At 53.2% G+C, this 12,768-nt stretch overlaps 1 protein-coding gene across 1 annotated transcript in view; it reads right to left on the reverse strand.

The window, feature by feature from the left end:
- The window catches only part of NKAIN1 (sodium/potassium transporting ATPase interacting 1), a 205,232-nt gene that overhangs the window by 10,664 nt on the left and 181,800 nt on the right, over positions 1 to 12,768 (reverse strand). Inside the window, exons 4-5 of the mRNA XM_074976065.1 lie at positions 7,042 to 7,239; positions 2,264 to 2,324 (exon numbers count right to left, since the gene is read on the reverse strand). Coding sequence (XP_074832166.1) covers positions 2,264 to 2,324; positions 7,042 to 7,239 — 259 coding nt within the window. The remainder of the gene's footprint in view (positions 1 to 2,263; positions 2,325 to 7,041; positions 7,240 to 12,768) is intronic.

The following is a 12,768-nucleotide window of genomic DNA, read 5'->3' on the forward strand; positions in this document are numbered from 1 at the left end:
GAGGTGGCTGTGACCTAGGGCAGGGGACTGGGGTGCAGGGACCAGGAGGGGATATGGGTGCACAAGATTATTCTGGCCTGGGGGAAGAATGCTGTAGGGGTGGAGGGTCTGGTGGGGAGTTGGGGTGCTGGAGGAATTGGGGTGTCAGAAGCTAGGTCTGGCTGGAAGGTGCTTACCTAAGCAGCTCCTGACCAGCAGCACTCTCAGGCAGGCTTCCCAGCCAACCAGCATCCCCAGCCCACTGGCTGTTCCATGCAGCTTCAAGTGCTGGTTTCTGGCCAATAGGAGCTGAGAGATTTTGCTGTGGGTAGGAGCAGCAGGTGAAACAAGCCAATGGGAGCTAGGGGATTTTGCTGCAGGGAGCGCCCAACACTCTCCCCTCCTCCACAACCCCAGGGGCCAGACACCGGCTGTATGAAAAGGCTTGCTGGGCCAGATCCAGCCCATGGAATAAGGGTTGCTTATTCCAGGGCTTCCCTGTCATGCAGACACATTATCCTGGAATATCCGATTTTGGAGTAATAACTCCGGAATAACTCTGCTACGTAGACAGGCCCTGACTGTCTGTCCTCTTCATAGATGCTGGAAGTAGATGTGAGGGCAGGGCAGGTGCTGCTGCACCTCTGGCCCAAAGTGGTTTCCATTATATCAAGGGCGTAAGGCGCTCAGTGCCCCACTCTTCACATTGTTCCAGCCCCCAGACCCACCCCCCCGCCGGTCGTCTTCAAGGCAGAGACCTCTTGTATTCCATGTGTAGGAAGCACTCAGCGCTGCAGACTCCCAGCCTTGCTGGGGCTTTTAGAGGTGACCAAAACAGAAGGAACCACTTCCTCACTGGGCACAGGCCCTGGTGTGGGCTAGGCCCTGGCCTTCTGGCATCATTTATTAGCTAAAAAACTGTTCAGTGAAATACAGTCATTGCTGGGGTCTAGTGTAGCATTGGTGGGGTAGTGATGAGCATGGCTGCCTTCCCCGCAGTTGACCTGGTTTCGTTCCCCACCAGTGCAATGTTGTGTTTGAGCGCTTCTGTAGCGCAGTGGTTATGACGTTTGCCTAACAAGCAAAAGGTCTCCAGCTCCGATGCATGATATCTACAAGGAGGGGTTTGGGTTTATATAGTTTGCAGAGGGGTGGTTTGATAGCAGCCTTCAACTTGCTGAAGGGGGCTCCAAAGAGGATGCAGAGAGGCTGTTCTCAGTAGTGAAGGATGGCAGAACAAGCACCAATGGTCTCAAGTTGCAGTGTGGGAGGTGTAAGTTGGATATTAGGAAAAACTATTTCAGGAGAGTTCTGGAACGTGTTACCTAGAGAGGTGGTGGCATCTCCATCCCTGGAGGTTTTTAAGTTCTGACTGGGATGATTTAATTGGGGTTGATCCTGCTTTGGGCAGAGTGCTGGACTCGATAACCTCCTGAAGTACCTTCCAGCCCTAGGATTCTATGACTCTCTGCCTGCCGCTGGCCGCTAATTCTGGGCTGGGTCTACACTTGCCTCAGAAGATCAAACGCTTAGGTTTGATCTTCTGGGGTGCTGTTTCGTGCATGTGTAAAATTGCACATTCTGGGGTCAACGTTTAACCCCAGAACCCCTTGTGAGCCACAAGGATTAAGGAATGCCGGCAGGAGGAGCATTCCCGTCAGCATTCTGCAGGGACAGGGACCAATATCAACGGCTGCAAAATCCATTTTTGATAATGCAATTGGTGTACCTAAAATTGTGCAGCAACCGTCGATATTCAAAGTAAGTGTAGACCCAGCCCCAGAGGGTTTTCCAGGATTAACCACAGGAGTCTTACTGTCCCCTGCAGTTCTCACACTCCAGCCATCTAACAGCTCGGCTCTTTCCCCTGCAGCTCCAGATAACCAGTGGCCACTAGTCCTGTTTTGCTGGCCCCTATAGGGGCAGGATCTCTTCAGGCTATCAGGTACCCTTAGGCTAGGAGGCAGCTGATCAATCATAGTGTGGGGCCCAACCCATCTCCCCTTAAAGGGGCCAGTCACCCATTAAAATGGAGTGGTCTGGGAAAGGTCTGGATGGGAAGGACCCTGGATTTTGTCTTTGGATGGATTAGATTTCAGTGCTGCCACTGGGACTTCCTGGGAAATGGAGCCCAGAGGAGCAAGGAGCATGGTGAATTTCCCTTCACAATTCCCGACACTTTGCTGTGCCCAGTGCTGGCTGTGCAAAGCAGCGTACCATGTTAGCCCCAATGATTGTGAAACGCTGCCACCCCCGCCCTGTGACTAATAGCAAAAGCACTTACAGCTGTCTTCTTCCTCCAGAAATACTTTGCTGACATAGCAGGCATAGACGAATCCAAAGAGCTTCAAAACAAAAAGACAGAAAAGCCTGTTATTTGGAACTGGAGAAATGTGAAACCAGAAGGAAAGCCAGGGTCGGGAGTTGCAGCAGTGGCGGCTGGCAGACTATCCAGAGTGAACAATCTATCAAGTCAATTTAATCTCCTTATCTTGCTCACCAGTCACCTGCAAACAGATCTAGAAGGTTACAAATTCCTTGGGAAATTTCAATTTCAGAAGCTCTTGGTGTTGTCTGAAATTCACAGACCTATGCTTCCTTAACACTGTGGGCTAAAGTGAGATTAGCTATTATTAACTGTGTTTATTACAGCCATGGCCTGGGACCAGCTGAAAATGGTGCCCTACTGCTAGGGACAGCCTTAGGATTTATAGGGCCCTGTGCAGTATTATTAAACTTTAAATTAACTTTTAGAGCAGCGATTTTATAATCTTCAGCAACACACCGATAGAATATTTATAAAGCAAATTTTAAACAAAGGTCCTGAAGCCCAACACAGTAAATTCAGAAACTAACAGCATGTACCTGGGGTCAGTAAATGCCTGTTAAGTGGGTTCATTATCACTCGACTGGCTATTTCACAGGTTCCGTGTTCTACTAGTAGCTCCGGCAGGTGTTTTAAGTTAGCCAGATCCTCTCCTGAGGAAGCAGAGCCACCGAACAGGAAAAGGAAGAGGCAGATGAGTGGACACTGAGATCCCCAGACTTACAGATGCCCTACACAGCTGTGCATGCTGCATATGGCAAGGACGGCCCCGCCCACTGTGCTAGGCACTGTACTAAGGTGCATGTGGTGCACAGGAGTGATGCAGGTTCTTTGCAAGGGAGAAAGTTTTACTCTTTGGCCTGTTTGCAGCTCTGTTCACGGTGACTAACAGGTGACCTATGTCACAGAGCATCAGCCCGGTGTCCAGAAACCATTCCACACAAACCAGCACACGCTGCACGTTTAGACAAACCCACAGCATGTGAGTGGCCAGGACTTGTCCTAGACCTTGGCTAGCCGGGCTCCGTGCCATCTGTCCACATTGGTGGTGGCAGCCTTGGGGGTGTTCTTCTGGGAAACGATTGTGGGGCTCTGTTGGATCGGGAGGGGCTCTGCACCTGCCCTTCGCTCTGAAGGACACACCCCTCATTTGTCCTATGGAACTGGAGAACAAGGGTGGAACTCTCTGTAGTTCCAATATTCACTTGTCCGAGGCTCTGTCTGGAGGAGACCCCACTGCCTGAGTCACTGACACCTAGGCTGGACCAAGCACTAGGGTTCTGCACATCTCATCATTAACCCCAGGGTCTTCCCAGTGGCTCGCAGCCCAGACATGCTTTACTCCACGGCCTGACGAAGGCAGGAGTAGATTTTCTCAAGCAGCGCCAGGTTACTATGCAGGGGAAGTTATCTCTGTCCTTGCTCCCCTGGCAGACCCGGTCAGGTCACACACCTGCCTCCATAGGGGAGACCAGTTGACCCAACAGGACGCCTGCTATGAAAGCTCCCACTGCTGTTATCCCAGAGACATCAAACTCCAGATGCTGGTGGGAAGCAGGTTCTTCTCAAAGCCCACATGCCTGGTTCCCATTCCTGCCCCATCCTGGCCCCACCCTGAATCAAACACTGCTGCTGTCAAGGCTGGGAGGAGCCATCCCAGGTAATGTTTGATGGCTCTTGAGTGTTCCACTTAGCGTGAGTCAGCCCTGTTGCCAGAGCCCATTGGCTCTCCTTTGCCAGGCGGCGTCTTAATTCAGTGCTTGAGGCCCTCAACTTTTTTTTAATCGAGTTGTCAGTCAGTCCCGGGGCTGCCCCAGGGAGCACTGGGGTTATTTATTGGGATGCGCAGGGTGACAATGTAACCGCTCACAGGCGGACCTAAACCTGGGACCTCTGGAGCTAAGTGCGGGCACCTCTACAGTCTGTGCCAAAAGCCAGCAGGCTCACAGCAAAGGCTGTAAAGGACACTCTTTCTGGGAGTGGGCTTGGTGCCACTCCATAGAACAGTAATAGGTGCGTGGGTTACTCACTTCCTGTAGCTAAGCAAGGGCCTCCCAAGCTTCAGTGACCCAGCTGAAATCCCATACAAGCCCCCAGTTGTAACTGCTCACAGGTGGACTAGAACCTGGGACCTCTGGAGCTTAGTGTAGGAGCCTCTCTAGTTTGAGCTAAAAACCAGCTGCCCCTCAGCTAAGGCTGTGGAAAAAAGCTCTTTCTTTCTCTCTGTAAGCAGCCTGGGTGCCACTCCATGGGACAGTGACCCACACCCAGGTGTGTGGGTTACAACTGCATGCACACGTTCAATAAAAGTGCACCTGGGATTTTAAACCCTGCCTTGCAGCTCTCTGTTAAAACCTACCTGCTCCAGCATCTCCTGAGCAGAGAGCGTTACACTGGCAGTTATTTCTGCTTTCAGCCCAGCCGAGGACACAGTCCCAATTCCTTAAACTCCGGACACCTTTCTGCCCGCCAACAGTCACTAGCAGCCTCTGGTGCAGATAGCTACCAGACAGGGAGGTGAGTCCACACGGCTCAGCTCTTTTGCTGGCTCACATTGTGAGCATGATTTCTGAGTCAATATCTCACACACACGAAGCAGCTGCTCTCTGGGGGGCGCTTCCAGGAGCGGAGTCTGTCTGCTCTGCTCCTCAGCTGTTCACACCTCCAGCAACGCCAGCCCAGAGATGAGCTGATGTGACACATTCTATTAGCAGCACCTCCTCTGCAGCACAAGGCGCTAATGTACGATAAGGCACTGGGAAGTCAGCGGCTGGAATGTGCCAGCTTCACTCCCCCAGACATATTAGTGCCTCAGCTGCCCCCTTTTCTTCCACTCATTTCACAGCTCAGACCCATGGGAAAGGGGCCAAGCTGGTGTTTTACAGCCCTTGAAGCTGAATGCTCACGGCTCCGGCATCTGCCAGGGTGAAATTCCCGGGGTGCAGAGGACTTCCATGCGCTTTGTGATGGTTGCCTACCGGGCGGTGAATTTCACCCTACATCTTCAAGTGATTCCCCCACCCCTCGAATACTGATCATTCTGTTATTGATTTAAAAACTGGAGGTCAATGTACCCGATCAACACTCCCCGGGTTTGTGTTTTACTCTTTCCCCACAACTCCCCATCTGTCCTTTGAAAGTAACATGGTTCTCAGAGCCTCTAATCAGTGGCTTTGGGGAGCAGCAAGTCATTGGAATAACTTTGTCCAGTGCTGCTGGCCTGGAGTACAGGCACTGACGCTGGGTGCTGCCAGCCTCCAGCATCCATGGAAAAAATATAGTGGGCGCTCAGCATGCACTGGCCACAGCTGTTCAGCAGGGCTGCTGCTCCGCTGTTTGAGAGTTAGGGCAGGTTCTTGGGAGGGCAGAGAGCAGGCAGCCAGGGGCGGGTCTGGATAGGGGCCAGGAAGAGGTAGAGTGAGGGCGGAGCCTTGGGGTGGGGGCGGAGCGCCCTGGAGAAAAATGAAAGTCAGCGCCTATAGCCCAGATCCTCAAAGGTAGGTGGGTGCCGAGCTCCTCCTGATCCCCATGGGAGGGAGACGCCTAAGTACAGCTGAGGTTATGGACTGAGGGCTCTGCAGCATTTTCAGCTCCTCGAGTGGGTTCTGTGGGTGCCACAGATGCCAGGGTATCTACAACAGCCAGTGCCCCAAAGGTACGTCGCAGCGGAGAGGAAATGGGGGGTTTATATTTTTTTAAATAAAAAGACGAGTTTTGAAAGAATGCACAAGGCTTCTCTTGATTTTACTGGACATCCATTAAGAGCGCAGCCCCTCTTGGCCATCCCGGGGCATTGAGCTTTGCTGGGTTGGTCTGTATTGACTGGAATCGCAGCTGCATGGTGCACATGTGAGTAGGGATCAAGAGAGACAGGCACAGAGTCCCAAAGCTGGAGGAAAAGGTCTCCTCAGGTCTGATCCAGACTTGGCTTCAGCACAGACCGGAACTGCAACCCATGGAATCCAAGCACTCCAGAACTTTGGGGAAAATTTGGATTTGGACCCAAATCCCATATCTCAGCCTCCTCCACCTTCATAACTAACACTAACCTTGTGTTTCCATAGGGGCCCCTCTCCCGTCCACAGGGAACGCCGGAAATGCAGCTGGCTCCGGGCTGCCGTGTGATGGGCATTCGGTGCTAGTGATGGTGCACAACAATGGCTAGGACAGGCAGTAACAGGCCACTGGCCGGAAGATGCTCTCAATCGGCGGCTCCGTCTCCCCTTTGCCCTGCACTGCAGGTAGCAATCTAGGAACACAGGAATTTCCCTGTGTGTGGAGTCTGGGACGGGGTTCGCTTTGCAGTAGTGTGCAAGCACAGGGGAACAAAGGGCCGGGCCACTTGGGGCACGTCTACACTGCAGTTAGAGGTGAGAATGCAGCACATGTACACAGACCTGTGCTAGCTCTGAGCAGCTGGCTGGAGTAACAACAGCAGTGCAGCTATGGGCCCAGGCTAGCCTCGCCCACTCCTGCACCCAGAGCTTCACTGCTAGTGGGGTCGGAGCTTGTGAGATCAAAGCTCTCACAGGCCGAGCCCCACATGCTGTAGTTGCACCAGGACAAGCCCTTATGCTGGTGTGCTCTGGGATTCTCTTCTCACTTGAAACTAGGAGCGAAGCCTGTGGCATCAAAGCTTGCACATCAGGCCCAGTATCTTCACTATTCCCCACCCCAGCACCCTCAGAAGTCCCATGGAGGGACGTGGAATCTAAGACAAACTGGGCTGCCCTTACCGCAAGGAATATCTGCATGGCGCTGCTCACCACCTCAATGTACTGGTAATCAACCAGGCATCCCGTGACTGTGATGACGTGGTGGTCCTCGGGGGCCAGGTTGGAATTCACCACTGGCGTCACCAAGCAGCCAGGCCCATTCTCCATCCACCATGAGCGGTGCAGTGAGGTATTGAAGGTCATGATGAAGTCCCGGTCCTAGGGGAGAGGAACAGGGGAACACAAGCACAGAATAAGGCATTGCCTGTGTGTAGGAACTGTTCCCCAGTAGAGGGTGTTCCTGAGTCCCAGGACATGGCAGTGTTCGTTGTGAATGTTTAGAACCACTATTCAGGGTGGCCACTAGGAGACACACAGCAAGGAATTAAGGGTCTCTGAAAACAGAAAATAATGAGAATCCAGCATTTGCCTTGACCCTGGATCCCAGGTCTCTGTGACCTCTAGTGGTGTGAGCAGTGGGATGCAAGCCCCTGTCTCCAGACGGAGACCATGTCATCCAAATCAAACCATTTTCAGAGGTGTAGCACCCTCCCAACTCTTGGTGAAGTGCATGGGAGCTGCAGGTGCTCAGGACCTCTTAAAGCCAGGTTGTCTGCTCCACAGGGCAGCAACAAGAGCAAGCAGGCTTCACAGTGAAAGGGACATGTAATTCACTCAGTGTAGCACTCTGTCCTCTCCTGCAGTGGCTGGGACTCAGATGGGCTGATAAGCCTGCAGCAGCGTCAGCCTGCAGGCAGGGGCCTTTGAGGCCAGGCAATAATGCCTCAGCATTCAGATCAGAAATCTCACTTTCCTACCCCAGAGATGTCTCACACACACACACACACACACACACACTCCCAGAGTGTGGCATTGCATTAGAGATCTCAAAGCATTGGAGAGGGGCTGGAGTTTAGCCTTGTAACCCCTGTCAGATGAGGAAACTGGCCATGTTCTGCTCTCTGTCCCATCAACAAAAATCTAGTTACTACCCCAGAGTGACTCCACATACAAAGATGTTAATGAGAGTAGAGCTGGTCTAGAGGGGTTCCCTGACTTGCCCAAGACACACCAGGGCACAGCAGAAATGAGAGCCAGGGACCCCAGCTTGTAGGGAGGCCAACCCACCCAGTTTGGCCAAAAGCCTCCCAGAATCAGGCTCTATCTCCCAGAGGCCACTGAAGCCACGCCAGGAAATTAGACCACTAAAAGTGCAGGTCATGTGGAGGGGCTAAGGTGGGCTCCCTGCCTGCTCTGGTCCGTGCCACTCCCAGAAGCGGCCAGCATGTCCCTGGGGCATGTAGGCTCCCTGTTCTGCCGCGTCCCTGGCCAATGGGAGCTGCGGAGCTGGCACTTGGGGTGGGGGCAGCGCGGGGCACATGCCTGCCTGGACACTGTGGGCAGGAGGGGCAGAGGGCTGCCCAGCAGCCAGCAGGGCCAGTGTCTCCTCACTGGGCAATCGGGCACATGGAACGTGGGGTTTTTTGTGGGGATTGGATCGCACTTGTGCCCCCAGTTGATTTTTCCCAGGCTCAGTTGCCACTCACCCTACGAAGGTTCCCCACCCTGATGTGGAGCTTTCCTATAGCCTAGCTTCCATTTCTGCTGAGCTTCTGCACAGCCTGACTGATCCACCACAAAGGCTGCAAGGGCTGGACCAAGGCCATCCTTAAGCATACGCAGTGTGTAGGGCACTGCTACATCTGGGGCACTGGGGCTCCAACGCTAGTAAAGCCCTGTGCTGCGTATGCCTGGGGCCACCCCCACCCTCGGGCAGCCCCCAGTCCGCTGTCCCCCCACCAGCTCAGCCACCTGACCCCGTCAACCCCAATCTTCCTGCCTCCCAGACCCATCAGACCCAATCCTCCAGCCCCCTGGGCCTGCTCTGCCTCCCAGCCCCGTGGGACCCAGTCCCCTGGCACCCGGCTCCCTGCCCTGCCCCACCCCAACCCACCCCACCCCGATTCTCTGCTCCCCCAGCCCCCCCTCCACTTGCTGGCCCACAGCAGCAGATGGCTGTGCCACTCAGTCCGCCTGTTCTCCACCAGCCTCCCTGTCCTACTCCCCCACCTCCACAGCTCCTGCCCTCTCAGCCCCACCCCATGGAGTGGATGCCCCTCCTCCCCAACCCCACAGGGGATGGAGGGTGCAGGTTCATGGGCTGCACAGGGCACCAAAAATCTTAAGGGCGGCCCTGAGATGAACTATGCCCAGAAGGCAACAGAGACGAGGGAGAGTGCCCCAGCCAAGCACAAGGGGAAACAGTAGAAACCTCTTTACCCGAACGGGTTAACAGCCCAGCTGTGCAGACTCAAGAGGCTCAGAGAGTTTCAAACAAGCCTCCCACGTCCACGTCCTCCCACGTCCACGCGCCAGTGCAGCCCTACAAGAACAAACAAGCCCGTGTACTTCCAGAGGCTCATGGGCAGCCAGTCCACCTGAGGGAGAGAAGCTATCCCACACAGAGAAAAATCGCACCTCCCTTTCTCTAAGGGGCACGGACGGAACACCTGGAGCGTAACAACATCGACATGTGAGCTTGGCAGCATCTTCTAGCCACTGCCAAAGGAGAGGAAGGCTCAAGCGGTGCCCACCCTTGTGGGGTAGGGGAGCAAAGCTGCTTCCCTGAACACTCCCTTCCTGGCCACGTGCCTATTTCGCTGCATTCCGGCACTTTGGCAGCACTTTGGCGGCTCACCACTTTACAGCTCTCCCTGCTGCCATTAATTTGAACAACAAACTTTTATTCGTAATTTAATGTTCTCATAACGTTTGTGCTGAGATTTATTGCTCCAGCCCTGGGAGCCTTCTTGGGAACAACAGCAGGGCCATGTCTTTGCACAGTACGCGCTTTTATGTTGCTCCTTTGCCTCTTTGTGAGCTCCCAGGGCCTGATTCGCCTCTGCCTTGTGCCTTGTGCTGTCATTTAAAGCAGAGCAAAATGTTACCATTGTGACCCGGTTGCACGCCCACTTTGCACTGATGTGAATAAGGACAGTAGGGTCAATACACTAGAGAATCAGGCCCTTGGAGCCGGAGGCTCACAATGTTCCAATCTCCCTCATCCCACTACAAGTGCCTTTCCTACTTTTAGACCAAAGTCATTTTAACGCGAGACTGCATCAGCCTTAACTCTGCCTCTGTCAGACCTACAGCTGTGAGCTTCCTGGGTTCCGTCTCCCCATTCCGTTGTGGCCCTGGTCTGATCTCTTCAGTCACTCAAAGGGCCGCTCGCTTGCCTGGTTTTCACTAAGCACTGCTCTCTGCGTTGCTCACTCCCCCCTCTGACTGTCCTCCCAGCATTGCTCATCAGCTCCAGGCCTCGCTCCTGGTACCGGACCCTTCCATGATCACCAGTCCCCCCAACCTGCCCTCAGCTCCACAGGTGCCAACCTCCTCCTGGCTGCGTAAGTGCTCCACCCCATTGTGTCATGAGGCCCCAATCCTCCTCCCATTCCTTGAAAGCTCTACCCTTGTTCCCCCACTGCCCTCCGCTTGCATCTCCCTCCCGTTGTGGCTAGCGGGGGATCTTCAGTTGGAGCCCCAACGGATTCAGCACCTGTGTTCAGCCCTCTCTTCCCTCCTCTCTCTTCCACTGCGAGGGCTGGCAATTTTATCCAGGTCTTACTCTCCTGCAGCCTTGACTCCCCTTTTCTGCCCCGACCTGTCTCCTGACGGCCACCCTGAAGTCTAGGCCCGATAGCTCCTCTCGATGTGTCCAGCCATCTGCTCGAGCTGAGCGGATAAACCAGAACTGCTAATCTCCCCACCAAGATCTCCCATCCCTGCCTGCCTTGGAAACTGCAGACAATGCCATCATCTGCCTCTCACTCAGGCCCACAGTCAGGGCACCATCTTCCACTCAGTCAGTTTGCTAGGTCTTCCCAGCCAGCTATGCCTAAGTCTTGCCAATTCTTGCTGCTTAATGACACCTAGATGTGTCCTCTCCTAGCTATCCACACATAAAACTCTTGTCATCCGCGGTCTCAGGGCAGCTCCCTCCTCTCCAGGCTGGACCAAGGCCACCTTGCACAGCTCACAGCCACTCAGAATGATTCTGAAAGATCATTCTCCTGTTGCTTTGTCCCACACCACATCTCTCTTTGTAGCCCTCCCTTTCTGCAGTACATCAAACACGAGCTACAGGCTCTTTTTGTGACATTTCCCCACCCGTCCTCCCATCTCTCAGTCACTAGCTGGTCTCCAATCAACCTCTGACCTCAGCCTCCATTTCTGACTTGCCACGTTTTCAACTGAGCCCCTTGGTGTATCCACACTCAGAAAGGAATTCGTTTTGACTCTGGTACCCCTGGAAGACTGTATGACTAACTGGAAATCTGGTAGAACCAGGGCATGAGAAATACCATGCAAGTGGATAAACTAAGACAAGTTATTCTTGTTCAGTCTGTTTAAAACTCTTTGGAGTAGAGTGGCCTTGACTGTAAATGCATACTTAATTCCAGTGCCTAAGAAACTCTGAGGAGGATTTGCTAAAGTGTCGGTACTACTGCCATTTCTGATAAGGACTGGAGAATCTTAGAATCACATCCCCAAGGTCTTGACTCTATGAAAAACCAAGGAAGATTTTACTTGAGATTCCTGATATTTAGGTAACACTGCGGGGGAGGAAATATTTTTACTGGATCAACTTTTGTTAGGAGCCAGAGACAGGCTTTTGAGATTACAGTGGGGTGGGGAACCTTTCCTGGGTTGGGGGGTCACTGACCCCCAGAGGAATCAGTCAGAGGCCACACAACTGAGAAAAAAAAAAAGAAAAAAGAAAAACCTCCAAACCTCCCCTTTGAGGTGGTCCCCAACTGAAAAAACAGATAAAAAAGACACTCCCTTCATTCCCCTCTCATACTAGCCCCAGAGCCTGGGGGACCACAGCTAGGCGATTTTGTGAGCCCCCTAGGTTCTGGAATGAGGCTAAATCACAGAATCCTAGGGCTGGAAGGGACCTCAGGAGGTCATCAAGTCCAGCCCCCTGCCCAAAGCAGGACCAACCCCAGCTAAATCATCCCAGCCAGGACTATGTGAAGACGGGACCTAAAAACTGAAGAGTTCAGTGTGGGAGGGGCCTGCCAGGAAGCAGGCTTGAGACTTGAGGTTTGGGCAGGAGGGAGGGTGCAAGAGCAGACTGTGAGTTGGGTCTGGATGTAAGGGGGTGCATGGATGTTTTGGGGGTGCAGCATCTTGGTGATGGGGAATGGAAGCAGCAGGGACCTCGGCAGCAGCCTGCAAAATTGCTTCTCCGCTCTGCTGCCAAGCAGAGCCCGTGGGCTGGATCTGGTCCCAGCTTGCCTGAGTCCAGATCCAGATGGCAGACCAAGAAGCAATGGTCTGAAGTTACAGCGGGGAGAGAGAGGGGGAGGTTGGATATTAGGAAAAACTATTTCTCCAGGAGAGTTACGTCTCATGCATTACCAGGCCTGCTTTGCTTCCTTTGATGTTTGCAATTATCTCAGACAAGATACTTAACATGCACCACCCTTCACCCGCCTCCTTCAGTCCTACGTATTTGATTTGTCAGTTTTTATTGCAAATTGGTTTTGGACCTCTGTACTATGTAATTTTCAGTCTGTACTGGAAATGCTATTGATCTGAAAAAGTGGGTCTGTCCCACGAAAGCTCATCACCTAATAAATCATTTTGTTAATCTTCAAAATGTTACCTGACTGCTGGCCTTTTTTTTTTTTCCTCACCGGGAGGGTGGTGAAGCACTGGAATGAGTTACCGAGAGAGGTG

The sequence above is a fragment of the Carettochelys insculpta genome, chromosome 24 (assembly GCF_033958435.1).
Source record: "Carettochelys insculpta isolate YL-2023 chromosome 24, ASM3395843v1, whole genome shotgun sequence".
NCBI lineage: Eukaryota > Metazoa > Chordata > Testudines > Carettochelyidae > Carettochelys > Carettochelys insculpta.